The sequence below is a fragment of the Ranitomeya imitator genome, chromosome 10 (assembly GCF_032444005.1).
Source record: "Ranitomeya imitator isolate aRanImi1 chromosome 10, aRanImi1.pri, whole genome shotgun sequence".
Classification (NCBI taxonomy): domain Eukaryota; kingdom Metazoa; phylum Chordata; class Amphibia; order Anura; family Dendrobatidae; genus Ranitomeya; species Ranitomeya imitator.
The window spans coordinates 2,491,450-2,517,872 of record NC_091291.1 but is presented as its reverse complement, the minus strand read 5'-3'; the positions used below and the strand labels follow the sequence as shown (position 1 = coordinate 2,517,872).

The window sequence follows — 26,423 nt, the reverse complement described above, 5'->3', positions numbered from 1 at the left end:
ACAGTGCGGGGGATGGAGGAAGACATGGCTGCAGTGCGGGGGATGGGGGGGAACGTGGCTGAGGTGTGGGGGAGGGAACATGGCTGAGGTGTGGGGGAGGGGACGAGGCCGCAGTGCGGGGGATGGGGGCGTGGCTGAGGGGTGGGGGAGGGGACGAGGCCGCAGTGCGGGGGATGGGGGCGTGGCTGAGGGGTGGGGGAGGGGACGAGGCCGCAGTGCGGGGGATGGGGGGAACGTGGCTTGAGGTGTGGGGGAGGGGACCAGGCCGCAGTGCGGGGGATGGGGGGACGTGGCTTGAGGTGTGGGGGAGGGGACGAGGCTGGGGGACGTGGCTGAGGTGTGGGGGAGGGGGGACGAGGCCGCAGTGCGGGGGATGGGGGGAACGTGGCTTGAGGTATGGGGGAGGGGACGAGGCCACAGTGCGGGGGATGGGGGGGAACGTGGCTGAGGTGTGGGGGAGGGGACGAGGCCGCAGTGCTGGGGATAGGGGGAACGTGGCTTGAGGTGTGGGGGAGGGGACGAGGCCGCAGTGCGGGGGATGGAGGGGAACGTGGCTGAGGTGTGGGGGAGGGGACGAGGCCGCAGTGCGGGGGATAGGGGGAACGTGGCTGAGGTGTGGGGGAGGGGACGAGGCCGCAGTGCGGGGGATAGGGGGAACGTGGCTTGAGGTGTGGGGGAGAGGACTAGGCCGCAGTGCGGGGGATGGAGGAAGACATGGCTGCAGTGCGGGGGATGGGGGGGAACGTGGCTGAGGTGTGGGGGAGGGAACGTGGCTGAGGTGTGGGGGAGGGGACGAGGCCGCAGTGCGGGGGATGGGGGCGTGGCTGAGGGGTGGGGGAGGGGACGAGGCCGCAGTGCGGGGGATGGGGGAACGTGGCTTGAGGTGTGGGGGAGGGGACGAGGCCGCAGTGCGGGGGATGGGGGGACGTGGCTTGAGGTGTGGGGGAGGGGACGAGGCCGCAGTGCGGGGGCTGGGGGGCGTGGCTGAGGTGTGGGGGAGGGGGGACGAGGCCGCAGTGCGGGGGATGGGGGGAACGTGGCTTGAGGTATGGGGGAGAGGACGAGGCCGCAGTGCGGGGGATGGGGGGGAACGTGGCTGAGGTGTGGGGGAGGGGACGAGGCCGCAGTGCTGGGGATAGGGGGAACGTGGCTTGAGGTGTGGGGGAGAGGACGAGGCCGCAGTGCGGGGGATGGGGGGAACGTGGCTTGAGGTGTGGGGGAGGGGACGAGGCCGCAGTGCGGGGGATAGGGGGAACGTGGCTGAGGTGTGGGGGAGGGGACGAGGCCGCAGTGCGGGGGATGGGGGGAACGTGGCTTGAGGTGTGGGGGAGGGGACGAGGCCGCAGTGGCGGGGCTGGGGGGCGTGGCTGAGGTGTGGGGGAGGGGACGAGGCCGCAGTGCGGGGGATGGGGGGAACGTGGCTTGAGGTGTGGGGGAGGGGACGAGGCCGCAGTGCGGGGGATGGGGGGGAACGTGGCTGAGGTGTGGGGGAGGGGACGAGGTCGCAGTGCGGGGGCTGGGGGGCGTGGCTGAGGTGTGGGGGAGGGGACGAGGCCGCAGTGCGGGGGATGGGGGGAACGTGGCTTGAGGTGTGGGGGAGGGGACGAGGCCGCAGTGCGGGGGATGGGGGGAACGTGGCTTGAGGTGTGGGGGAGGGGACGAGGCCGCAGTGCGGGGGATGGGGGGAACGTGGCTTGAGGTGTGGGGGAGGGGACGAGGCCGCAGTGCGGGGGATGGGGGGGAACGTGGCTGAGGTGTGGGGGAGGGGACGAGGTCGCAGTGCGGGGGCTGGGGGGCGTGGCTGAGGTGTGGGGGAGGGGACGAGGCCGCAGTGCGGGGGATGGGGGGAACGTGGCTGAGGTGTGGGGGAGGGGACGAGGCCGCAGTGCGGGGGATGGGGGGAACGTGGCTTGAGGTGTGGGGGAGGGGACGAGGCCGCAGTGCGGGGGATGGGGGGGAACGTGGCTGAGGTGTGGGGGAGGGGACGAGGTCGCAGTGCGGGGGATGGGGGAACGTGGCTGAGGTGTGGGGGAGGGGACGAGGCGCAGTGCTGGGGATGGGGGGCGTGGCTGAGGTGTGGGGGAGGGGACGAGGCGCAGTGCGGGGGATGGGGGAACGTGGCTGAGGTGTGGGGGAGGGGGGACGAGGCCGCAGTGCGGGGGATGGGGGGAACGTGGCTTGAGGTATGGGGGAGAGGACGAGGCCGCAGTGCGGGGGATGGGGGGGAACGTGGCTGAGGTGTGGGGGAGGGGACGAGGCCGCAGTGCTGGGGATAGGGGGAACGTGGCTTGAGGTGTGGGGGAGAGGACGAGGCCGCAGTGCGGGGGATGGGGGGAACGTGGCTTGAGGTGTGGGGGAGGGGACGAGGCCGCAGTGCGGGGGATAGGGGGAACGTGGCTGAGGTGTGGGGGAGGGGACGAGGCCGCAGTGCGGGGGATGGGGGGAACGTGGCTTGAGGTGTGGGGGAGGGGACGAGGCCGCAGTGCGGGGGCTGGGGGCGTGGCTGAGGTGTGGGGGAGGGGGGACGAGGCCGCAGTGCGGGGGATGGGGGGAACGTGGCTTGAGGTATGGGGGAGAGGACGAGGCCGCAGTGCGGGGGATGGGGGGGAACGTGGCTGAGGTGTGGGGGAGGGGACGAGGCCGCAGTGCTGGGGATAGGGGGAACGTGGCTTGAGGTGTGGGGGAGAGGACGAGGCCGCAGTGCGGGGGATGGGGGGAACGTGGCTTGAGGTGTGGGGGAGGGGACGAGGCCGCAGTGCGGGGGATAGGGGGAACGTGGCTGAGGTGTGGGGGAGGGGACGAGGCCGCAGTGCGGGGGATGGGGGGAACGTGGCTTGAGGTGTGGGGGAGGGGACGAGGCCGCAGTGGCGGGGCTGGGGGGCGTGGCTGAGGTGTGGGGGAGGGGACGAGGCCGCAGTGCGGGGGATGGGGGGAACGTGGCTTGAGGTGTGGGGGAGGGGACGAGGCCGCAGTGCGGGGGATGGGGGGGGAACGTGGCTGAGGTGTGGGGGAGGGGACGAGGTCGCAGTGCGGGGGCTGGGGGGCGTGGCTGAGGTGTGGGGGAGGGGACGAGGCCGCAGTGCGGGGGATGGGGGGAACGTGGCTTGAGGTGTGGGGGAGGGGACGAGGCCGCAGTGCGGGGGATGGGGGGAACGTGGCTTGAGGTGTGGGGGAGGGGACGAGGCCGCAGTGCGGGGGATAGGGGGAACGTGGCTGAGGTGTGGGGGAGGGGACGAGGCCGCAGTGCGGGGGATGGGGGGGAACGTGGCTTGAGGTGTGGGGGAGGGGACGAGGCCGCAGTGCGGGGGATGGGGGGAACGTGGCTTGAGGTGTGGGGGAGGGGACGAGGCCGCAGTGCGGGGGATGGGGGGGAACGTGGCTGAGGTGTGGGGGAGGGGACGAGGTCGCAGTGCGGGGGCTGGGGGGCGTGGCTGAGGTGTGGGGGAGGGGACGAGGCCGCAGTGCGGGGGATGGGGGGAACGTGGCTGAGGTGTGGGGGAGGGGACGAGGCCGCAGTGCGGGGGATGGGGGGAACGTGGCTTGAGGTGTGGGGGAGGGGACGAGGCCGCAGTGCGGGGGATGGGGGGGAACGTGGCTGAGGTGTGGGGGAGGGGACGAGGTCGCAGTGCGGGGGATGGGGGAACGTGGCTGAGGTGTGGGGGAGGGGACGAGGCGCAGTGCTGGGGATGGGGGGCGTGGCTGAGGTGTGGGGGAGGGGACGAGGCGCAGTGCGGGGGATGGGGGAACGTGGCTGAGGTGTGGGGGAGGGGACGAGGCCGCAGTGCGGGGGATGGGGGAACGTGGCTGAGGTGTGGGGGAGGGGACGAGGCGCAGTGCTGGGGATGGGGGGCGTGGCTGAGGTGTGGGGGAGGGGACGAGGCGCAGTGCGGGGGATGGGGGAACGTGGCTGAGGTGTGGGGGAGGGGACGAGGCGCAGTGCTGGGGATGGGGGGCGTGGCTGAGGTGTGGGGGAGGGGGGACGACTCCATTTTGGATTTATGAGTTCAGGCCCTATGGATTATCCAGAGATCTCCCCCCCCCGCGCCTGAAGTGGCCCCCACCCTTGGGATAAGTACACAATCCCCAAAAGCTCAGATCTTTGCCACTTGGCCAGTGACTAGAGGCCACAGGGAGGAGCAGAGCTGAGACCCCCTGCTGTCTTTTGTACAACTCCGCTTGCATCAGGGGAAAACTCCAGACCGAGCGTCACCGACACCTGGGGTGAATTATGAGAGCACCGTGCAGCTCAGGGTGAAGTCCAATATACCACCAGAACCATGGGAGCCCCCTGCGTCTCATATCTCTCCAGCTGTCCCGGATAACGAGCGATCGAGACCGGCCCTCCAGAACCTCTTTGCCGACCCAAGTTTGGACTCTTCATATCGGTCCAGCCCAAACGGACCTGTTGAGACGTCAGTCGTCCCGTTTGGACCTCCCGCTAGGAAGATATGACCCATCCTAGATCCCAGACTCTTCTCTTTCTCCTCCTCTCTCTGACTCATCTTCTTCCTCTCTCCTCCCTCACAGACTCTTCTCTGACCTCCTCAAGGGTAAACACTGGACCCTGGTACCGACACCTAGAGATGAATTATGAGAGTACTATGCTCTTAGGGTTATGTCCATTATACCACCAGAACCCTGGGAGCCTCCTGCACGCACCCATCTCTCATATCTCTCTAGCTGTCCCATATACCGAGCTATCGAGACCGGCTCTCCAGAACCTCTTTGCCGACCCAAGTTTAGACTCTGTGTGTCGGTCCAGCCCAAACGGACCCGTTGAGACGTTAGTTGTCCCGTTTGGACCTCCCGCTAGGAAGTAATGAGGTCAAGGGAGAAGAATTCAGCCCAACCCAGCCGGGTGCGACCAATTAGCGAAGCGTGGTTCAAATCGCCAATTCGCAGCCGGACTGCGCCTGTCGCTGACTGTTCGTGGCCGGCCACATAGTATATAGCACAGCCATGTAGTATATAGCACAGCCACATAGTATATAGCACAGCCACATAGTATAAAGCACAGCCCACGGAGGAAATAGCACAGCCACGTAGTATATAGCACAGCGAGGTAGTATATAACAGCCTACATAGCATATAACACAGCCATGTAGTTTATAACAGCCCACGTAGCATATAACAGCCCACGAAGCATATAACAGCCCACGTATTGTATAACACAGCCACGTAGTATATTACACAGCCCATGTAGTATATAGCACAGCCCACGTAGTATATTACACAGCCCACGTAGTATATAGCACAGCCCATGTAGTATATAGCACAGCCCACATAGTATATAACAGCCCACGTAGTATATAACAGCCCACGTAGTATATAGCAATGTGGGCACCATATCCCTGTTAAAAAAAAAAAAAAAGAATTAAAATAAAAAATAGTTATATACTCACCTTCCGTTGGCCCCCGGATCCAGGCGAAGCGTTTACCGATGCTCCGGTCCCAAGAGTGCATTGCAGTCTCACGAGATGATGACGTAGCGGTCTCGCGAGACCGCTACTTCATCATCTTGCGAGATCGCAATGCATGGACCGGTCACCAGAGCGTCGCGAGGAGCGGGAAAGGCCTGTTCTGGATCCGAGGGGCCAACGGACTGTGAGTATTTTTTTTTTATTATTTTTAACATTAGATCTTTTTACTATTGATGCTGCATGGGCAGCATCAATAGTAAAAAGTTGGTCACACAGGGTTAATAGCTGCGTTAACGGAGTGAGTTACCCGCGGCATAACGCGGTCTATTAGCGCAGCCATTAACCCTGTGTGAGCGCTGACTGGAGGGGAGTATGGAGCGGGCACTGGCTGCGGGGAGGAAGGAGCGGCCATTCTTCCGCCAGACCGTGCCCGTCGCTGATTGGTTGTGGCTGTTTTGCTGTGACCAATAAGCGAATTGGGATTTCCGTTACAGACAGAGGCTGCGACCAATGAATATCCGTGACAGAAAGACAGACAGACGTGACCCTTAGACAATTATATAGTAGATATACACATATATATGACTTTAGGCCAACAGACGGCTATCACATGTGCAAGGGGGCTTATCTTAGTTTCCCCTCCACTGCTACAATGCAATGAAAAAAAAAACACAACAGTCTATGGACCTCTTAGTTTACAGCAGGGGCTTATTCTAGGTATCCCACCGCTGCCACCAATTGTCACAGATCCCTTCTCTGTGGTGTCACTTATTCGTCATGTGCCTGCTCACACATGACTTGGGGTTGTGCCTGCAAGGGTTAATCTATCTCCCTACTCTCAGTCCAGCATTCAACCTCTGTCCTATTCTGTAATGGGAGCATAAATCACACACCGACCCAGGCCACACACACGCTCATACGCGCTGCCACCACTCATTGAATACACGGGCGATGAGTCCCGGAACTAACAATAATACTAATAAAAATATGTCTATCACTCATAAGGCTCGCACACCTCTAGGCTATGGATTTTTTAGAACATTCAAGATTCAACTTGTTAAAGTTTTATACTTTAATAGCAAAAAGTTCAATGCTTACAATAAGAAAAAGGTATAAAAATATGATAATAAAAAGACATACAACTTATGCAAAACCGTGTCAAAATAAACAGGAGAAAACTTACAGAAATCATCTAACTTGTAGTCTGCTTTCTGCTCCCTGAGGGGGGTGAATAGAGTTGGTGGAACACATCAGCTTCTCAGGCTGCCCTCAAGTGAACACAATTCTCTGTCTGCAGCCTAAATTTATAACTTTGGTCTGAGGTCAGGTTTCTAGACCGACCCCTCAGGTTAATATCATAATTGCGGTCTGTTTGATTGGGCCACGGCCGCGCCCTCAATGAATATATTATTTTCTCTTGTGGAAAGGTTCTCGGGGATAGATTACCTCAGGCCGCAATTTAGCATCTCCCCTCCAAGACCTCAGAGGTGTCAAGTGTTCCTTTGTTCTTGGCCTTAGCCAGACCTCCTGGTGGGATATGGAGACACAATTTCTACTAGTCCCAAGGAAGTACCTATTAACACCTAGGTGCGACTTGCCTTCAGGACAGATGTTACATTATCACTAGTCACACATATAACCCTAGACATATGTCCCTACACACACATATATATATATATGTGTATATATATATATATGTGCTGCTTTCCTTTTCATGAATCTACCTTTGGTGACCATTGGCTTGCTGGTTGGGAGAGCTTTGCATGTTTTGTAAGGTAGTGTTTGATGCTGTTCCAAATATATATATTCCCAGCCTGGTGATATATACACCGCCCTCACTGCAGAGTGCCCCGATAACCTCTCTTGCGACTACTTATCCTAGGTGCAATTCCCTGACTGACCTGAGAGGGGCGCCATAGAGCTGTGACGGTGTGAGCTCTGTCACAGATTGGTGACAGCGGGGGGATATCCATATCATGTTTTCCTTATGGGGGGGACGTGGCCGCAGTGCGAGGGATGAGGGGGAGACATGGCCGCAGTGTGGGGGATGGGGAGATCGCAGCCACAGTATGGGGGGAAGCGGCCGAACTGTGGGGGGTTGGGCGGCTGCAGTTTAACCACAAGCTGATCTTTTCCAGTCTCTAATTGTTCCCGGGAAAAGTCCGACCAGGAAGAAGTCCGGACCCTTCAGCTCCCGGCGGAGCAGCGCCATCGGCATCGAGAACATCCAGGAGGTGCAGGAGAAGCGGTGAGCGGCTCTGCCACGGTGGACGGGGGTGTACTTACTTGAAGTACATTTTCAGTATTATTTACATGTATTTTAGAGAAAGTCCGACTGGTCCCCTGAAGACTCCGGACGGCCCCCTGAAGACCCCGGACAGCGGCACCGCCTCCCAGGAGCCAAAATCTGATAACTCGTCCAATCACAGCTCTCCAGAGCTGCCCACCACAAAGAACAGGTACATGTCCTGATGTGGGGACCCTGCACGTGTGGCCCCTGGGCGAGCAGCCCCTTACACTCATCTTCTGTGTCTCAGGATGGATTCGGGGTCTACACCGGAAGCCCACAGGGATTTCTCCCGCTCATCGTCCAGCGCCAGCAGCTTTGCCAGCGTGGTGGAGGAAAGCGAACTCCTGGACGAGGACGACCCCGGCATGGTAACCGCGCCTCTGGTGGTGGAGGTGGGGTACAGGCGCGGTGACGGTGTACACTAATGCCGCGCTGTCTTCTCTCGCAGGACAGCGTCTCCTCCGCGAACACTCCTCACCAGCGTGACTCCCTCATATACAGCACATGGCTGGAAGACAGTGCGAGCAGTGTGAGCACCGCCAGCGGAGGGAGCGCACCAGGTGCCAGAACCCGTCCTGTTATAGGAGTAGTCTGCTGTACGGCAGGTAGTATAGGCCTCCGCAGGGGGAGGAGCAGGCTGCTGTACGGCAGGTACTATACGCCTGTGCATGGGGGAGGAGCAGGCTGCTGTACGGCAGATACTATACGCCTGTGCATGGGGGAGGAGCAGGCTGCTGTACGGCAAATACTATAGGCCTCCGCAGGTGGAGGAGCAGGCTGCTGTACGGCAGGTACTATAGGCCTCCGCAGGGGGAGGAGCAGGCTGCTGTACGGCAGGTACTATAGGCCTCCGCAGGGGGAGCAGCAGGCTGCTGTACGGCAGGTACTATAGGCCTCCGCAGGGGGAGGAGTAGGCTGCTGTACGGCAGGTACTATACACCTGTGCATGGGGGAGGAGCAGGCTGCTGTACGGCAGGTACTATACGCCTCCGCACGGGGAGGAGCAGGCTGCTGTACGGCAGGTACTATAGGCCTCCGCAGGGGGAGGAGCAGGCTGCTGTACGGCAGGTACTATGGGCCTCCGCAGGGGGAGGAGCAGGCTGCTGTACGGCAGGTACTATGGGCCTCCGCAGGGGGAGGAGCAGGCTGCTGTACGGCAGGTACTATGGGCCTCCGCAGGGGGAGGAGCAGGCTGCTGTACGGCAGGTAGTATGGGCCTCCGAAGAGGGAGGAGCAGGCTGCTGTACAGCAGGTACTATACGCCTGTGCATGGGGGAGGAGCAGGCTGCTGTACGGCAGGTACTATACACCTGTACATGGGGGAGGAGCAGGCTGCTGTACGGCAGGTACTATAGGCCTCCGCACGGGGAGGAGCAGGCTGCTGTACGGCAGGTAGTATAGGCCTCCGCAGGGGGAGGAGCAGGCTGCTGTACGGCAGATACTATAGGCCTCCGCAGGGGGAGGAGCAGGCTGCTGTACGGCAGGTACTATAGGCCTCCGCACGGGGAGGAGCAGGCTGCTGTACGGCAGGTAGTATAGGCCTCCGCAGGGGGAGCAGCAGGCTGCTGTACGGCAGGTAGTATAGGCCTCCGCAGGGGGAGGAGTAGGCTGCTGTACGGCAGGTACTATACACCTGTGCATGGGGGAGGAGCAGGCTGCTGTAGGGCAGGTACTATAGGCCTCCGCACGGGGAGGAGCAGGCTGCTGTATGGCAGGTAGTATAGGCCTCCGCAGGGGGAGGAGCAGGCTGCTGTACGGCAGATACTATAGGTCTCCGCACGGGGAGGAGCAGGCTGCTGTAGCGCAGGTACTATACACCTGTGCATGGGGAACGAGCAGGCTGCTGTAGCGCAGGTACTATACACCTGTGCATGGGGAACGAGCAGGCTGCTGTAGCGCAGGTACTATACACCTGTGCATGGGGGATGTCACAGATCCCTTACTCCGTGGTGTCACTTATTCGTCACGTGCCTGGTCTCACACGCGACTTGGGGTTGTGCCTGCAAGGGTTAATCTATCTCCCCACTCTCAGTCCACCATTCAACCTCTGTCCTATGCTGTAATGGGAGCATAAATCACACACTGACCCAGGCCACACACCCGCTCATACACACTGCCACCACTCACCGAACACACGGGCGATGAGTCCCGGAAATATTAATAATAATGTCTACCACTCATAAGTCTCACATACCTTAGGCTATGGATTCATTAGAACATTCAGGGTATGTGCACACGTAGGTGGGATGTCTGCGGATTTTTCCGCACCTGTTTTTGTAAATCCGCAGGTTAACCGCACTGCGGATTCACTGAGGAATTACCGCAGCGGTTTACATTTCGCAGCATGTCAATTCTTTGTGCGGATTCCACCTGCAGTTTTACACCTGTGGATTACTATTGAGCAGGTGTAAACCGCAGCGGAATCCGCACAGAATTGACATGCTGCGAAATGTAAACCGTGGCATTTCCACGTGTTTTTTTCCGCAGCATGTACACTGCGGATTTTGTTTTCCATAGGTTTACATGGTACTGTAAACGCATGAAAAACCGCTGCGGATCCGCAGCAAAATCTGCACCCTGTACACATACCCTTAAGGTTCAACTTGTTAAAGTTTTATACTTTAATACAAAAAGATTCAGTGCAAGTTACAGTAAGAAAAATGTCTAAAAATATGATAAAAAGAAGACATACGACTTATGCAAAACAGTATAAAATAACAGGAGAAAAGTTACAGAAATTATCTAACTGGTAGTTGCTTTCTGCTCCGTGATGGGGGGTGAATGTAGATTGGATCACACCAGCTCGGCCGCCCCCATTATGTGAACACATGTCTCTGTATACAGCCCTAATTTATAGCTTTGGTCTGGAGGTCAGGTTTCTAGACCAGCCCCTGGTGTGTAAGAGTTCTCACAGAGATACTATCAGACCATAATTGACATCTCTCTTCCAAGAGAGGTGGTGTCAAATATTCCCTTCTTGGCTTCCAGCAGGTCCCCCTGGTGAGATTGGAGACAGAAGTCTACTTGTCTAAGGAAAATACATATTAACACCTGGGTGCGACCTGCAGCTTTCAAGACAGATGTTACATTATTGTCAGTAACACAATAAGTCTATACATAGTCCATTGCATATATAAACACATATAATATATAGATATATATATATACATATATATATATACACACACACACAAACATTTCACCACAGGGGAGGAGCAGACTGCTGTACGGCAGGTACTATACGCCTGTGCAGGGGGAGGAGCAGGCTGCTGTACGGCAAGTACTATACGCCTGCGCAGGGGGAGGAGCAGGCTGCTGTACGGCAGGTACTATACGCCTGCGCAGGGGGAGGAGCAGGCTGCGGTACGGCAGGTATTATATGCCTGTGCAGTGGTCACCCCGAGCCCTGTCAGGGTGACCATTGTGTAAAGGGATTGTCCAGCCCCTTGTGTGCGCCATCTGTGTAACTGTTGTGCTCTGTGCAGGTTTCCCGCGTTCCCCACACCCCGATGGTCGGAGGCGAAGTGCAGACCCCACATACCCAGAGATTAAAATTGAGCTGGAAGAAACCGACCCAAGTGCAACCAATCAGGTAAGAGCTGTAGCGACATCTGACGACCGGCTCCGCCTCCTGTGCACTGACCGTGTGTTTGCTTCTCCCCCCAGCGCTGCTAGCACCAACCTCAGTGATGGAAGGTGCGGACCCCTAGTCACTACTCCTCCACGGACGCTGGGTGTCCACCTCTCAGCTACTGCCCGTCAGACCTGTGGAGCTGAAATCTCCAGACTACTGCATCTTGTTTCCTGTCCCCTCCCCCATCAGTGGCACAGACAGCGGAAACTGAGCGACTTGCACCAACGCTGCCGCGACTGACCGGCTCCTTCCACCGACTCGTTTCCTGCAGCCGCCCCTCCCCTGGCAGTATGAAGACGCAGAGAATGGGGAGGTGGGGGACCGTCCTACACATGGTGCCCTGAACCTGGCGCCTTGGATGTGGCCCAGTCTAGTCTCCGTACTGGACAGGGGTTACTGTGCCCCCTCTATGCATCGTCCGCGGCCTGGCCCGTGTTGTCCTGTGTGTTCTCAACTCGGGTGGCGGCCATCACCAGCTCTGCAGCGACAGTGCTGCACTACAACTCTCATCCTCCCATCAGTGTAACTGCAGCTGTCCAGCTGAGATAATTGATGGCTGCTGCATCTACGTAGCAGCGTCCCGTGGAGCCGTGTGTCGAGACTGCAGCACCCCCTGATCTCCAGCCATGGCAGCTTCTTGTTCTGACTCCGGCAAGGACGCTCCCTGATCTCAGGCTCTGGCGTTCCCTGGTGTCAGGCCTCCTCCGCCTCACCTCAGGCAGGGATGCTCCCTGGTCTCTTGTCGCCTCAGGCTTCGGCAGGGGGAGTTCTCTCGTCTCAGGCTGTCTCCGGTGGGGGCGTTTCCTGGTCTCAGGCCTCCTCCAGCTCTGGTGGGGGGCGTTCCCTGGTCTCCAGCTGCCTCAGGCTCCGGCATGGAGAGTTCTCTGGTCTCGGCCCTCCTCACTCTGGTGGGGGCACTCCCTGGTCTCCGGACTGCTCCTGCTCTGATGGAGGGCGTTCCCTGGTCTCCAGCTGCCTCAGGCTCGGGCAGGGGGCGTTCCCTGGTCTCCAGCTGCCTCAGGCTCGGGCAGGGGGCGTTCCCTGGTCTCCAGCTGCCTCAGGCTCGGGCAGGGGGCGTTCCCTGGTCTCAGGACTACAGGGGTGCGTTCCCTGGTCTCGGGCCTCCTCCGACTCTGGTGGAGGGCGCTCCCTGGTCTCCAGCTGCCTCAGGCTAGGACAGGGGGAGTTCTCTGGTCTCAGGCCTCCTCCGGCTCTGGTGGGGGGTGTTCCCTGGTCTCCGGCTGCCTCAGGCTTGGGCAGGGGGAGTTCTCTGGTCTAAGGCCTTCTCCGGCTCTGGTGGGGGGTATTCCATGGTCTCAGGCCTACTGGGGGGTGTTCCTTGGTCTCAGGCCTCCTCTGGCTCTGACATTCCCTGGTCTTTGGTGGGCTCCGGCCGCAACAGGGGGATAAATACTATTTTTCCATTCAGAGTTAACGTCTCATTGTTTAATTGTTTCTGTGTAAAGAATAAATAGAAATTATTTATTATTGATGTAAAAAATAAAATGAGAGAAGACCCCCAAGCGTCACCTCAGCCGCTGCTCTAGGAGCACAATTCCCGAGGTAAGACACCCAGGGCTCGTACATCAGCCCAGTCGGGTCAGCACCAGGACAAGAGAAGACGAGCGCAGGGACCAGGGTTCTGGCGGCTATTCCTATGTGTGCAGTGGGGGAAGGGCTGCTTATATTGGGGGCACAGAAGATGAGATGATCTGAGGTGTAATGCCAAACACTGCAACTGACAAGAGGGGGTGCTGCAGGTAAAGCATGGCCTCACACTGTCTCATCCTCCAGAGCTGCACTCACTATTCTAAGTCACACACCGACCCAGGCCACACACCTGCTCATACACGCTGCCACCACTCACCGAACACACGGGCGATAAGTCCCAGACTATTACTAATACTGTCTACCACTCATAAGGCTATGGATTGTTTAGAACATACAAGATTCAACTGTTAAAGTTGTATGCTTTAATACAGAAAGTACAGTGCTTACCGTAAGAAAAAGGTACAAAAATATGGAAATAAAGACATACAAGTATGCAAAACCGTGTCACAATAAACAGGAGAACTTCCCTCAGGCTGCAATTAGCACCTCCCCTCCAAGACCTAGGAGGTGCCAAATGTTACCTTCTGCTTGGCACAAGCTAGACCTCCTGGTGAGATATGGAGACAATTTCTACTAGTCCCAAGGAAGTACCTATTAACACCTAGGTGCGACTTGCCTTCAGGACAGATGTTACATTATCACTAGTCGCACATATAACCCTAGACATATGTCACAACACACATATAGATATATATATACACACACACACATATTCCACCACACCTCCCTCCTTATGAACGTGCATGGGTGTTGACTTACATGTCAGCTCCCGAGCACATATCTGGTTCTGCCCCGTCTTGGCGAGAAAGGCCATCAGCATTGCCATGATCGACTCCCTTCTTGTGCTGAATTGTGAAATCATATTGCTGAAGTATCAAACTCCATCTAAGCAATTTCCCATTATCCCCAACTACTCGGCTGAGCCAACTCAGTGGGTTATGATCTGTGATCACGGTGAAGTTGTGCCCATAGAGGTATGGTTGTAGCTCATCTATCCTTGGCATGGGGTAGACCTCACATGTAGTCAGTACATTTAATTTCCTGCAGTCTACACAGAACCGGGTAGTACGGTCGTTTTTTGGGACAAGAACTACAGGCGAGGCCCAGGCACTCTGGGATTTTTGTATCACCTTGAGTTTCAGCATCTCCTCTACCTGTTCCCTCATGTGTGCCTTCACCTCTGCTGACACACGATATGCCGTACTGGGGGATTAGTACCAGTGTCCACATGTGTCCTCCCAGGCTCCCCTGTGAAGACTTCGGTGAACTCGCTGAGCGCCCCCATCAGCTCAGACCTCTGACTGTGGGATAGCTCAGGGTTAAACTCTGCTGACTCCAGGGACTCCATGTACTGAGTCCCGGCCCCACATCTAATAACAGATCAGCCTCCCCCTCTTCAGGCCGGCTACAGACAGGTAGGACACAGGCCTCCCTGCCATGATGAGCCTTCAACATATTCACATGAAACACTTTCTGACGCTTTGCATGCTCATCTAGTGTCACCACATAATTAACATAATTCAGCCGCTTATGTACAGTATATGGTCCCTCCCATGCAGCCTGTAATTTATTCTGTAACATAGGGACCAACACCCAAACCTCCTGCCCTTCCTCGTAGGCCCTCAGTCTGGCATTACGGTCGTACCAGACCTTCTGGTTGGTTTGGGCCTGGGTCACGTTCTTATGGGTCAGGTTGCTCAGTTTTTGCATTCTCTCTCTGAGCCGCAGTACATATTCGACCACTGAGACTCCAGTAGTTCTGGGGTCGTCCTCCCAACAGTCCTTAATCAAATCAAGTGGCCCCCTGACCCTCCTCCCATAAACCAGTTCAAAGGGGGAGAATCCAGTAGACGCCTGGGGTACCTCTCTGTAGGCAAACAGCAGATGGGGAGGTACCGCTCCCAGTCTCTCCCTTCAGTCTCCACCAGCATTTTGAGCATTTGCTTTAATGTTCCATTAAAACTCTCGCAGAGTCCGTTGGTTTGGGGATGATAGGCGCTGGCCACAACATGCTGTACTTGTATTCTTTCACAGAGGCTTTCCATCAGATCAGACATGAACTGGGTTCCCTGATCGGTCAACATTTCCCTGGGGAAACCCACACGAGAGAACAAAGTCAGTAAAGCATCCGCCACTTTGTCTGCTCGGATGGAGGATAGTGCCGCAGCTTCCGGGTATCGTGTAGCATAGTCCACCACTGTGAGGATGTACTATTTGCCAGAGCTGCTAGGGATTGCCAGTGGCCCTATGATATCCACAGCCACTCGCTGGAAAGGTTCATCGATCACAGGCAGTGGTATCAATGGAGCTTTCTGTCTATTCCCGGACTTTCCAACTCTCTGACAAACTACACACGATCGGCAGTAATTGGCAATATCTGTCCCCATCTTGGGCCAATAGAAGTTATGTGTCAGGCGAGCTTTAGTCTTTTGTATTCCAAGGTGTCCGGCCAAAGGAATTTCATGGGCAATTCTCAATAATTGTTCCCTAAATGGATAAGGGACGATCAGCCGCCGTTCATAGTCCCAAGATTCTGTAGTATCCGTGTGGATAGCCTCTGTATACAGTCTGCCCTGGTCCCAGTATACTCTCTCTTTGTCAGAAGCAGCAGGGGGTCGGTCTGCAAGACATCTGAGCTCCTCTAGACTGACATCTGTCTGCAGGGCCTCCTGGAAGCTCTGACGGTCAGCCTGCAGGCCCTGGCCTAGTGTGACTGCCAGGCCCTAGTCTGAATCGGAGTCTTCAGTGTCTGTTATCAGGGACCTTGGTGGGTCTGCCATGTATGGAGGCTCCGGGACCACAGTATGTGCCTCCTGGAAGCTCTGACTGTCAGCCTGCAGGCCCCGGCCTAGTGTGACTGCCAGGCTCTGGTCAGAAGCGGAGTCTTCAGTGTCTGTTATCAGGGACCTTGGTGGGTCTGCCATGTATGGAGGCTCCGGGACCACAGTATGGGCCTCCTGGAAGCTCTGACGGTCAGCCTGCAGGCCCCGGCCTAGTGTGACTGCCAGGCCCTGGTCTGAAGCTGAGTCTTCAGTGTCTGTTATCAGGGACCTTGATGGGTCAGCCATGTATGGAGGCTCCGGGACCACAGTATGGGCCTCCTGGAAGCGCTGACGGTCAGCCTGCAGGCCCCGGCCTAGTGTGACTGCCAGGCCCTGGTCTGAAGATGAGTCTTCAGTGTCTGTTATCAGGGACCGTGGTGGGTCTGCCATGTATGGAGGCTCTGGGACCACAGTATGGGCCTCCTGTCCTGGCAGTTCTGTCTGAGACTCATCCTCTAATCTCTGGGCCTGAGTCTGAGCCGCAGCCTGACTCCGGGTCACAGCTGCCACATAATTACAGTCCTGTGCATTGGGACATTTTCCCTCCTCGCACGGGATCTCAGGTGGGTCACTTTCTTCCACCTTCTCTGTATCATTTACTTGCAAGGGAGGAACATAGTGGGACACCATCCTCCCCAGGTCCGTGCCTAGCAGCACATTGGTGGGAATAGCCTCTGATACTCCCACTTCTCTCAGTCCTTTCCCTGCTCCCCAGTCCAGGTACACACGGGCCATAGGCACGGCAGGGCTGACCCCTCCAATCCCGGTGATAGACATAGTCTTTCCTGGTATATCGGCAGGGGTCATCATGGCTGGACGCACCAGGGTCACCTCTGCCCCAGTGTCTCTGAGACCAATGGTGACTTTATTGCCAACAGTGACAGATTGACAGTTCTCATTAGCCCTCGCATCAGAGCCGGCTACAAAGAGGACGGACGGTGGGGGCACAGACGGCTTTGTGGTGGTAGTTGGGCGTTTCTCCCTATCAGGGCAGACAGCGCTAACATGTCCCACTTTGTTGCAGGAGAAGCACCGGCGTGCATCACCTAGAGAATGTCTATTTCCCGGGGCCCCATAGGAGGTGGGCTTGGACAGCACTGGTGATCGGCCGGCAAAGGGAGAAGGGTCCCCGTTTGGCTTACCTCCCCTCCAGCTGAATCCCGATGGCTTCCGCACCTCATGCATCCTGTTAGCCACATAGCAGTCCGCAATCCTTGCAGCCTGATCCGCAGTTTGTGGCTCCCGATCACACACAAATTGTCGTACATCCGTGGGGCACATGTGAAGAAATTGATCCTTGACCATAAGATCTGTTAAGTCCTCAAAACTGTTAGCAGAAAGTCCCCTAATCCATTGGTGGAACGTGGTCCTCAAGGTGCTCACAACATCCGCATAGCTGTCAGTTGATCCACGTTGTAGGTTCCGGAACTTTCTACGATACACTTCTGGTGTCAGGCTGTATTTCCTGATCAGGGCCTCTTATGGCCTCATAGTTCCCATCTAGCTCTGGTGGGAGGCCAGCAAAACTTCCAGGGCTTTGCCTCTCAACCCTGGGGTTAGGTACTGTGCCCACTGTTCACGGGGTAGATGGTACTGCCTGCAGGTTTCTTCAAATCCCCGCAGGAAAGTATCTAAGTCCGTATCCTTCTCCATCACAGGGAAGTTTTCCAGACGTGGCCTCCTTGGAGTTATGTCCTGGGAGGGGGTTAGCTGAGGACTGATACCCTGCTCTAGTTGAGCCATCTGAAGCTGGAACGCTCTGTTCTTCCGGCGTTCTGCAGCCTCTCTCCTCCCGGCGTTCTGCAGCCTCTCTCTCGGCACGGTCCTGGCGTTCTGCAGCCTCTCTCTCAGCATGTCGGTCTGCAGCCTGTCGGTACTGTAGAATTAGCTGCATGTGCAGATTGGGATCACTTGTTCCAAGGCGTTGTAAGTCCATTTGCAAAGTACAGTCCATAGGCTCCTCAGCACTGGCATTTCCATCAGGCATCTCCGGTGCAAGAGCTGGCATTGCTGGGTCTCTGAGGTGGGATCTCTCCTTGCCCAGACGTTCCAGCACTTTGCTCTATGTCCTGCTCGACCAAGACGCGTATCAGCAGCTCCCTGGATCTGTCGGCTGTCTCTATTCCTCTCTGCTCACAGAGGTCGGTCAGAGCCTCTTTGCTCTGCTTCTTGTACTGGGCTGCCATATCGATAAACAGCCTTTGCCAAATAAAAGATAGAAAAGAAAAACGGGGAGGGGAAACTGCAAGTATGTCTAAGTAAGCACTGAGTTGAACCTTGAAGAACTGGTGCACTCCTCGCAAGGATACCAATTCTTTAGTACAGGGAATAATTGCTTAAACCATGCACTAATGCTCTAATAGAAATAATTCTATCCCACAGCTCGCCACCAATTGTCACGGATCCCTTCTCCGTGGTGTCACTTATTCGTCACGTGCCTGCTCACACGTGACTGGGGGTTGTGCCTGCAAGGGTTAATCTATCTCCCCACTCAGTCCAGCATTCAACCTCTGTCCTATGCTGTAATGGGAGCATAAATCACACACCGACCCAGGCCACACACCCGCTCATACACGCTGCCACCACTTACCGAACACACTGGCGATGGGTCCCGGAACTAACAATACTAATAATGTCTATCACTCATAAGGCTCACACACCTTAGGCTATGGATTCTTTTAGAACACTCAAGGTTCAACTTGTTAAAGTTTTATACTTTAATAACAAAAGGTTCAATGCTTACAATAAGAAAAAGGTATAAAAATATAATAAAAAGACATACAACTTATGCAAAACAGTATAAAATAAACAGGAGAAAACTTACAGAAATCATCTAACTGGTAGTTTGCTTTCTGCTCCCTGAGGTTAGGACAAATGTAGATTGGATCACACCAGCTTCTCAGGCTGCCCCCATCATGTGAGCACAATTCTCTGTCTGCAGCCTAAATTTATAACGTTGGTTTGAGGTCAGGTTTCTAGACCGCCCCCCAGGTTAATATCATAATTGCGGTCTGTTTGATTGGGCACGACCGCTCTACTAATGAATCTATATTATTTTCCTCTGGAGACACTTGTGAGATGGTTCCCAGGAATTGCTAACCCTGAGGCCGCAATTAATATCTCTCCTCCAAGCACTAGGAGGTGCCAAATGTTACCTTCTTGGCCCTAGCTAGAACTCCTGGTGAGGTATGGAGACAATTTCTACTAGTCCCAAGGAAGTACCTGTGTGTAGGGACATGTGTTTAGGGTTATATGTGTGACTGGTGATAATGTAACATCTGTCCTGAAGGCAAGTCGCACCTAGGTGTTAATAGGTACTTCCTTGGGAATAGTAGAGATTCTGTCTCCAAATCTCACCAGGAGGTCCGGCTGAGGCCAAGAACAAAGGAACACTTGACACCTCTGAGGTCTTGGAGGGGAGATGCTAAATTGTCTTCTCTGAAGACAGAGAATTGTGTTCACATGTGAGGGCAGCCTGACAAGCTGATGTGTTCCAACTCCATTCACCCCCACTCGGGGAGCAGAAAGCTGACTACCAGTTAGAAAATTTCTGTAAGTTTTCTCCTGTTTATTTTGCCATTGTTTGCATAAGTTGTAAATCTTTTTATTACCATATTTTTATACCTTTTTCTTATTGTAAGAATTGAACTTTTTGCTATTAAAGTATAAAACTTTGACAAGTTGAACCTTGAATGTTCTAAAGAGCGATAGACATTTTTATTAGTATTATTAGTTCCAGGACTCATCGCCTGTGTATTCGATGAGTGGTGGCAGCGCGTATGAGCGGGTGTGTGGCCTGTGTCGGTGCGTGATTTATGCTCCCATTACAGCATAGGACAGAGGTTTAATACTGGACTGAGAGTGGGGAGATAGATTAACCCTTGCAGGCACAACCCCAAGTCACGTGTGAGAGCAGGCACGTGACGAATAAGTGACACCACAGAGAAGGGATCCGTGACCATACCCATTAACACCTAGGTGTGACTTTCCTTCAGGACAGATGTTACATTATCACTAGTCACACATATAACCCTAGACAGATGTCACTACACACATATAGATATATATACACACATATTCCACCACACTTATGCAGCCAGCTGTGCACATAGTGCTGTATCCAAGAATATTAATGGAGAGTGGAGTGGAAGGAAAAAATGTAGAAAGAGGTGCACAAGCAACCGGGATAACCGCAGCCTGGAATGGATTGTTAAGAAAAGGCCATTCAATAATGTGGGGGAGATTGACAAGGAGCGGACTGCTGCTGGAGTCATTGCTTCACCACACACAGACGTCTCCAGGACATGGGCTACAAGTGTCGCATTCCTTGTGTCCGGCCACTCATGACCAAGAGACAATGCCAGAAGCGTCTTACCTGGGCCAAGGAGAAGAAGAACCGGACTTGACATTTTGGAAAAAAAAAGTACATCTAATAGTACTAAAAATACGGTATTATGCACTGAAGACGCCCAGGTTATAGCGGCACAATCCGCACACCTGCATTACTGCAGCACCTATGTTAGGCCATGCGCTGCACTCACCAGGACGATCGCTCTCGGGACGGCGTCTCATCTGTACACTCCGCTTCTTTCTTGTGATCCCGGATTTCGGGTCTAGTTCCACCAGCAGTGATGCTGGACCCCTTTCCATGTGCAGTGGACACAGCCCACCCCCGAGCATGAAGACGTCATTCTCTGGGACATTTCTCTGTGCCTCCTGTTCCTCCCCCTCGGTGACTTTCCTGCAGGGCAGCACTCCTCTCCAGACATACTCTGTGCTGCTCCTCCCCCTCGGTGACTTTCCTGCAGGGCAGCACTCCTCTCCAGACATACTCTGTGCTGCTCCTCCCCCTCGGTGACTTTCCTGCAGGGCAGCAGTCCTCTCCAGACATACTCTGTGCTGCTCCTCCCCCTCGGTGACTTTCCTGCAGGGCAGCACTCTTCTGACATACTCAGTGCTGTTCCTCCCCCTCGGTGACTATCCTGCAGGGCAGCACTCCTCTCCTGACATACTCTGTGCTGCTCCTTCCCCTCGGTGACTTTCCTGCAGGGCAGCACTCCTCTCCTGACATACTCTGTGCTGCTCCTCCCCCTCGGTGACTTTCCTGCAGGGCAGCACTCCTCTCCTGACATACTCTGTGCTGCTCCTCCCCCTCAGTGACTTTCCTGCAGGGCAGCAGTCCTCTCCTGACATACTCTGTGCTGCTCCTCCCCCTCGGTGACTTTCCTGCAGGGCAGCAGTCCTCTCCTGACATACTCTGTGCTGCTCCTCCCCCTCGGTGACTTTCCTGCAGGGCAGCACTCCTCTCCTGACATACTCTGTGCTGCTCCTCCCCCTCGGTGACTATCCTGCAGGGCAGCAGTCCTCTCCTGACATACTCTGTGCTGCTCCTCCCCCTCGGTGACTATCCTGCAGGGCAGCAGTCCTCTCCTGACATACTCTGTGCTGCTCCTCCCCCTCGGTGACTTTCCTGCAGGGCAGCACTCCTCTCCTGACATACTCTGTGCTGCTCCTTCCCCTCGGTGACTTTCCTGCAGGGCAGCACTCCTCTCCTGACATACTCTGTGCTGCTCCTTCCCCTCGGTGACTTTCCTGCAGGGCAGCACTCCTCTCCTGACATACTCTGTGCTGCTCCTCCCCCTCGGTGACTTTCCTGCAGGGCAGCACTCCTCTCCTGACATACTCTGTGCTGCTCCTCCCCCTCGGTGACTATCCTGCAGGGCAGCAGTCCTCTCCTGACATACTCTGTGCTGCTCCTCCCCCTCGGTGACTTTCCTGCAGGGCAGCAGTCCTCTCCTGACATACTCTGTGCTGCTCCTCCCCCTCGGTGACTTTCCTGCAGGGCAGCACTCCTCTCCTGACATACTCTGTGCTGCTCCTCCCCCTCAGTGACTTTCCTGCAGGGCAGCACTCCTCTCCTGACATACTCTGTGCTGCTCCTCCCCCTCGGTGACTTTCCTGCAGGGCAGCACTCCTCTCCTGACATACTCTGTGCTGCTCCTCCCCCTCGGTGACTTTCCTGCAGGGCAGCACTCCTCTCCTGACATACTCTGTGCTGCTCCTCCCCCTCGGTGACTATCCTGCAGGGCAGCAGTCCTCTCCTGACATACTCTGTGCTGCTCCTCCCCCTCGGTGACTTTCCTGCAGGGCAGCACTCCTCTCCTGACATACTCTGTGCTGCTCCTCCCCCTCGGTGACTATCCTGCAGGGCAGCAGTCCTCTCCTGACATACTCTGTGCTGCTCCTCCCCCTCGGTGACTATCCTGCAGGGCAGCAGTCCTCTCCTGACATACTCTGTGCTGCTCCTCCCCCTCGGTGACTTTCCTGCAGGGCAGCACTCCTCTCCTGACATACTCTGTGCTGCTCCTCCCCCTCGGTGACTATCCTGCAGGGCAGCAGTCCTCTCCTGACATACTCTGTGCTGCTCCTCCCCCTCGGTGACTATCCTGCAGGGCAGCAGTCCTCTCCTGACATACTCTGTGCTGCTCCTCCCCCTCGGTGACTTTCCTGCAGGGCAGCACTCCTCTCCTGACATACTCTGTGCTGCTCCTTCCCCTCGGTGACTTTCCTGCAGGGCAGCACTCCTCTCCTGACATACTCTGTGCTGCTCCTTCCCCTCGGTGACTTTCCTGCAGGGCAGCACTCCTCTCCTGACATACTCTGTGCTGCTCCTCCCCCTCGGTGACTTTCCTGCAGGGCAGCACTCCTCTCCTGACATACTCTGTGCTGCTCCTCCCCCTCGGTGACTTTCCTGCAGGGCAGCACTCCTCTCCTGACATACTCTGTGCTGCTCCTCCCCCTCAGTGACTTTCCTGCAGGGCAGCACTCCTCTCCTGACATACTCTGTGCTGCTCCTCCCCCTCGGTGACTTTCCTGCAGGGCAGCACTCCTCTCCTGACATACTCTGTGCTGCTCCTCCCCCTCGGTGACTTTCCTGCAGGGCAGCACTCCTCTCCTGACATACTCTGTGCTGCTCCTCCCCCTCGGTGACTATCCTGCAGGGCAGCAGTCCTCTCCTGACATACTCTGTGCTGCTCCTCCCCCTCGGTGACTTTCCTGCAGGGCAGCACTCCTCTCCTGACATACTCTGTGCTGCTCCTCCCCCTCGGTGACTTTCCTGCAGGGCAGCACTCCTCTCCTGACATACTCTGTGCTGCTCCTCCCCCTCGGTGACTTTCCTGCAGGGCAGCACTCCTCTCCTGACATACTCTGTGCTGCTCCTCCCCCTCGGTGACTTTCCTGCAGGGCAGCACTCCTCTCCTGACATACTCTGTGCTGCTCCTCCCCCTCGGTGACTTTCCTGCAGGGCAGCACTCCTCTCCTGACATACTCTGTGCTGCTCCTCCCCCTCGGTGACTTTCCTGCAGGGCAGCACTCCTCTCCTGACATACTCTGTGCTGCTCCTCCCCCTCGGTGACTATCCTGCAGGGCAGCAGTCCTCTCCTGACATACTCTGTGCTGCTCCTCCCCCTCGGTGACTTTCCTGCAGGGCAGCACTCCTCTCCTGACATACTCTGTGCTGCTCCTCCCCCTCGGTGACTTTCCTGCAGGGCAGCACTCCTCTCCTGACATACTCTGTGCTGCTCCTCCCCCTCGGTGACTATCCTGCAGGGCAGCACTCCTCTCCTGACATACTCTGTGCTGCTCCTCCCCCTCGGTGACTTTCCTGCAGGGCAGCACTCCTCTCCTGACATACTCTGTGCTGCTCCTCCCCCTCAGTGACTTTCCTGCAGGGCAGCACTCCTCTCCTGACATACTCTGTGCTGCTCCTCCCCCTCGGTGACTTTCCTGCAGGGCAGCACTCCTCTCCTGACACACTCTGTGCTGCTCCTCCCCCTTGGTGACTTTCCTGCAGGGCAGCACTCCTCTCCTGACATACTCTGTGCTGCTCCTCCCCCTCGGTGACTATCCTGCAGGGCAGCACTCCTCTCCTGACATATTCTGTGCTGCTCCTCCCCCTCGGTGACTTTCCTGCAGGGCAGCACTCCTCTCCTGACATACTCTGTGCTGCTCCTCCCCCTCGGTGACTTTCCTGCAGGGCAGCACTCCTCTCCTGACATACTCTGTGCTGCTCCTCCCCCTCGGTGACTTTCCTGCAGGGCAGCACTCCTCTCCTGACATACTCTGTGCTGCTCCTCCCCCTCGGTGACTTTCCTGCAGGGCAGCAGTCCTCTCCTGACATATTCTGTGCTGCTCCTCCCCCTTGGTGACTTTCCTGCAGGGCAGCAGTCCTCTCCTGACATATTCTGTGCTGCTCCTCCCCCTCAGTGACTTTCCTGCAGGGCAGCACTCCTCTCCTGACATACTCTGTGCTGCTCCTCCCCCTCAGTGACTTTCCTGCAGGGCAGCAGTCCTCTCCTGACATATTCTGTGCTGCTCCTCCCCCTCAGTGACTTTCCTGCAGGGCAGCACTCCTCTCCTGACATACTCTGTGCTGCTCCTCCCCCTCGGTGACTTTCCTGCAGGGCAGCACTCCTCTCCTGACATATTCTGTGCTGCTCCTCCCCCTCGGTGACTTTCCTGCAGGGCAGCACTCCTCTCCTGACATACTCTGTGCTGCTCCTCCCCCTTGGTGACTTTCCTGCAGGGCAGCACTCCTCTCCTGACATACTCTGTGCTGCTCCTCCCCCTTGGTGACTTTCCTGCAGGGCAGCACTCCTCTCCTGACATACTCTGTGCTGCTCCTCCCCCTCGGTGACTTTCCTGCAGGGCAGCACTCCTCTCCTGACATATTCTGTGCTGCTCCTCCCCCTCGGTGACTTTCCTGCAGGGCAGCACTCCTCTCCTGACATATTCTGTGCTGCTCCTCCCCCTCGGTGACTTTCCTGCAGGGCAGCACTCCTCTCCTGTCATACTCTGTGCTGCTCCTCCCCCTTGGTGACTTTCCTGCAGGGCAGCACTCCTCTCCTGACATATTCTGTGCTGCTCCTCCCCCTCAGTGACTTTCCTGCAGGGCAGCACTCCTCTCCTGACATACTCTGTGCTGCTCCTCCCCCTCGGTGACTTTCCTGCAGGGCAGCAGTCCTCTCCTGACATACTCTGTGCTGCTCCTTCCCCTCGGTGACTTTCCTGCAGGGCAGCACTCCTCTCCTGACATACTCTGTGCTGCTCCTCCCCCTCGGTGACTTTCCTGCAGGGCAGCACTCCTCTCCTGACATACTCTGTGCTGCTCCTCCCCCTCGGTGACTTTCCTGCAGGGCAGCACTCCTCTCCTGACATACTCTGTGCTGCTGTGGAGGCTGCCACCCCATATCAGGACACGGAGGCTGTGGATTAGCAGATCAGTCGGCTTTTAATGTGAGACAAGCAGCCATAGAGGAGACTCGGAGCCCGTCAGCATGGAGGCCCCAGTGTAAACAAGTCACATACTAGATACACAGCGCCGTCTATGTACAAAGTAGAGTCCGTCCTGTGCAGGCGTCAGTGCAATCTGCAGAGTAAGGCAACGGTCGGAGGTGGAGGCACCGCGGCCCCCGGAAGACCCCATCACCGGAGCTAGTGTCCCAGGAGCCCCGTACCTGCAACCAGAGGGAGAGTCACTGACACACTGTGCCGCTGCCGCAGCTCTACCACCTACAAGCTGACTACACAGGGCTGCCATGGGCAACAGAAGCATGGAGAGGACAACCCCCAACATTGCAATCCCCGTGACACCAGACACCTCACCTTTAAATCCTTCTTCTGGTAAACAAACTGCAAGAGAGAAGAGCAGAAATCAGGGAAGGTCGGACAAGGCGACTCGGGGACGACTACTCTCATCATAGGTGCATGCGCCCTCACCTTGCATCACATCATCCATGGCTGCATACTCTGCGATGGGCTCATCCGCCTGCGGTGGGAAACAGAGCAGCGGTTACACCCCGCTCCGCACAAGCAGGTGGCGACCAATGCAGACAGGAAAGGGTTAATCACCTTTAGTAAAATGACGCTCTCCGGGACGATCCCCAGCGACCCCAAGGTGGCGGCGTCCTCACTCAGAACCTTCCCATCCAGCGACAGGTTCTGATCAAAGGGGGCCACGGAGAAAGCGTGCATGATCTGCAAGCAGAGGCAGGGTCAGAGGCAGCAGCGCACCGCGCCCGGCAGAGGAGGCAGCAGCGCACCGCGCCCGGCAGAGGAGGCAGCAGCGCACCGCGCCCGGCAGAGGAGGCTGCAGCGCACCGCGCCCGGCAGAGGAGGCTGCAGCGCACCGCGCCCGGCAGAGGAGGCTGCAGCGCACCGTGGCCCCAGGCAGAGGAGGCTGCAGCGCACCGTGGCCCCAGGCAGAGGAGGCAGCAGTGCACCGTGGCCCCAGGCAGAGGAGGCAGAACACCGTGGCCCCAGGCAGAGGAGGCTGCAGCGCACCGCGCCCGGCAGAGGAGGCTGCAGCGCACCGTGGCCCCAGGCAGAGGAGGCAGCAGTGCACCGTGGCCCCAGGCAGAGGAGGCAGAACACCGTGGCCCCAGGCCCCTCACCTGGATCTTCAGGTCCTTCAGCGTCTGGTTGGCAGACACCAGCAGCGCCTTCTCGCCCCGCACCTTCCGGTGCCGCGTGCTCCTCCGGATCCCCGGCTGCTTGGTGAAGGCCGCCTGTCCTTGGATGGAAACCTTCTGCCTCTTGACTGCTCCATTGGCCTGAAGAGCAGGGGAAGGTTAAAGACCCTGAAC

The 26,423-nt window shown here is 56.9% G+C and overlaps 2 protein-coding genes and 1 pseudogene across 12 annotated transcripts in view; 1 reads left to right on the top strand and 2 right to left on the bottom strand.

The window, feature by feature from the left end:
- RAP1GAP (RAP1 GTPase activating protein) overlaps window positions 1-12,832 on the top strand; it is a 135,837-nt gene extending 123,005 nt beyond the window's left edge. For 6 of the 10 annotated variants that reach the window (XM_069741644.1, XM_069741646.1, XM_069741648.1 and 3 more), the window contains 6 exons: window positions 7,559-7,668; window positions 7,745-7,879; window positions 7,958-8,078; window positions 8,159-8,270; window positions 11,196-11,302; window positions 11,377-12,832. In XM_069741644.1, the coding sequence (XP_069597745.1) occupies window positions 7,559-7,668; window positions 7,745-7,879; window positions 7,958-8,078; window positions 8,159-8,270; window positions 11,196-11,302; window positions 11,377-11,385 (594 nt within the window). In that variant the 3' untranslated portion in view covers window positions 11,386-12,832. The remainder of the gene's footprint in view (window positions 1-7,558; window positions 7,669-7,744; window positions 7,880-7,957; window positions 8,079-8,158; window positions 8,271-11,195; window positions 11,303-11,376) is intronic. The other 4 variants (XR_011315491.1, XR_011315490.1, XR_011315492.1 and 1 more) reach the window with 2 other exon arrangements.
- Window positions 12,833-13,295: 463 nt separating this feature from the next.
- On the bottom strand, window positions 13,296-18,171 carry LOC138651569 (uncharacterized; annotated as a pseudogene).
- A 6,879-nt stretch (window positions 18,172-25,050) lies between these two features.
- The window catches only part of USP48 (ubiquitin specific peptidase 48), a 38,158-nt gene continuing 36,785 nt past the window's right edge, over window positions 25,051-26,423 (bottom strand). For both annotated transcript variants that reach the window (XM_069742134.1, XM_069742135.1), the window contains 5 exons: window positions 26,232-26,390; window positions 25,690-25,815; window positions 25,558-25,606; window positions 25,444-25,470; window positions 25,051-25,295 (listed from right to left, as the gene is read on the bottom strand). In XM_069742134.1, coding sequence (XP_069598235.1) covers window positions 25,273-25,295; window positions 25,444-25,470; window positions 25,558-25,606; window positions 25,690-25,815; window positions 26,232-26,390 — 384 coding nt within the window. In that variant the 3' untranslated portion in view covers window positions 25,051-25,272. The remainder of the gene's footprint in view (window positions 25,296-25,443; window positions 25,471-25,557; window positions 25,607-25,689; window positions 25,816-26,231; window positions 26,391-26,423) is intronic.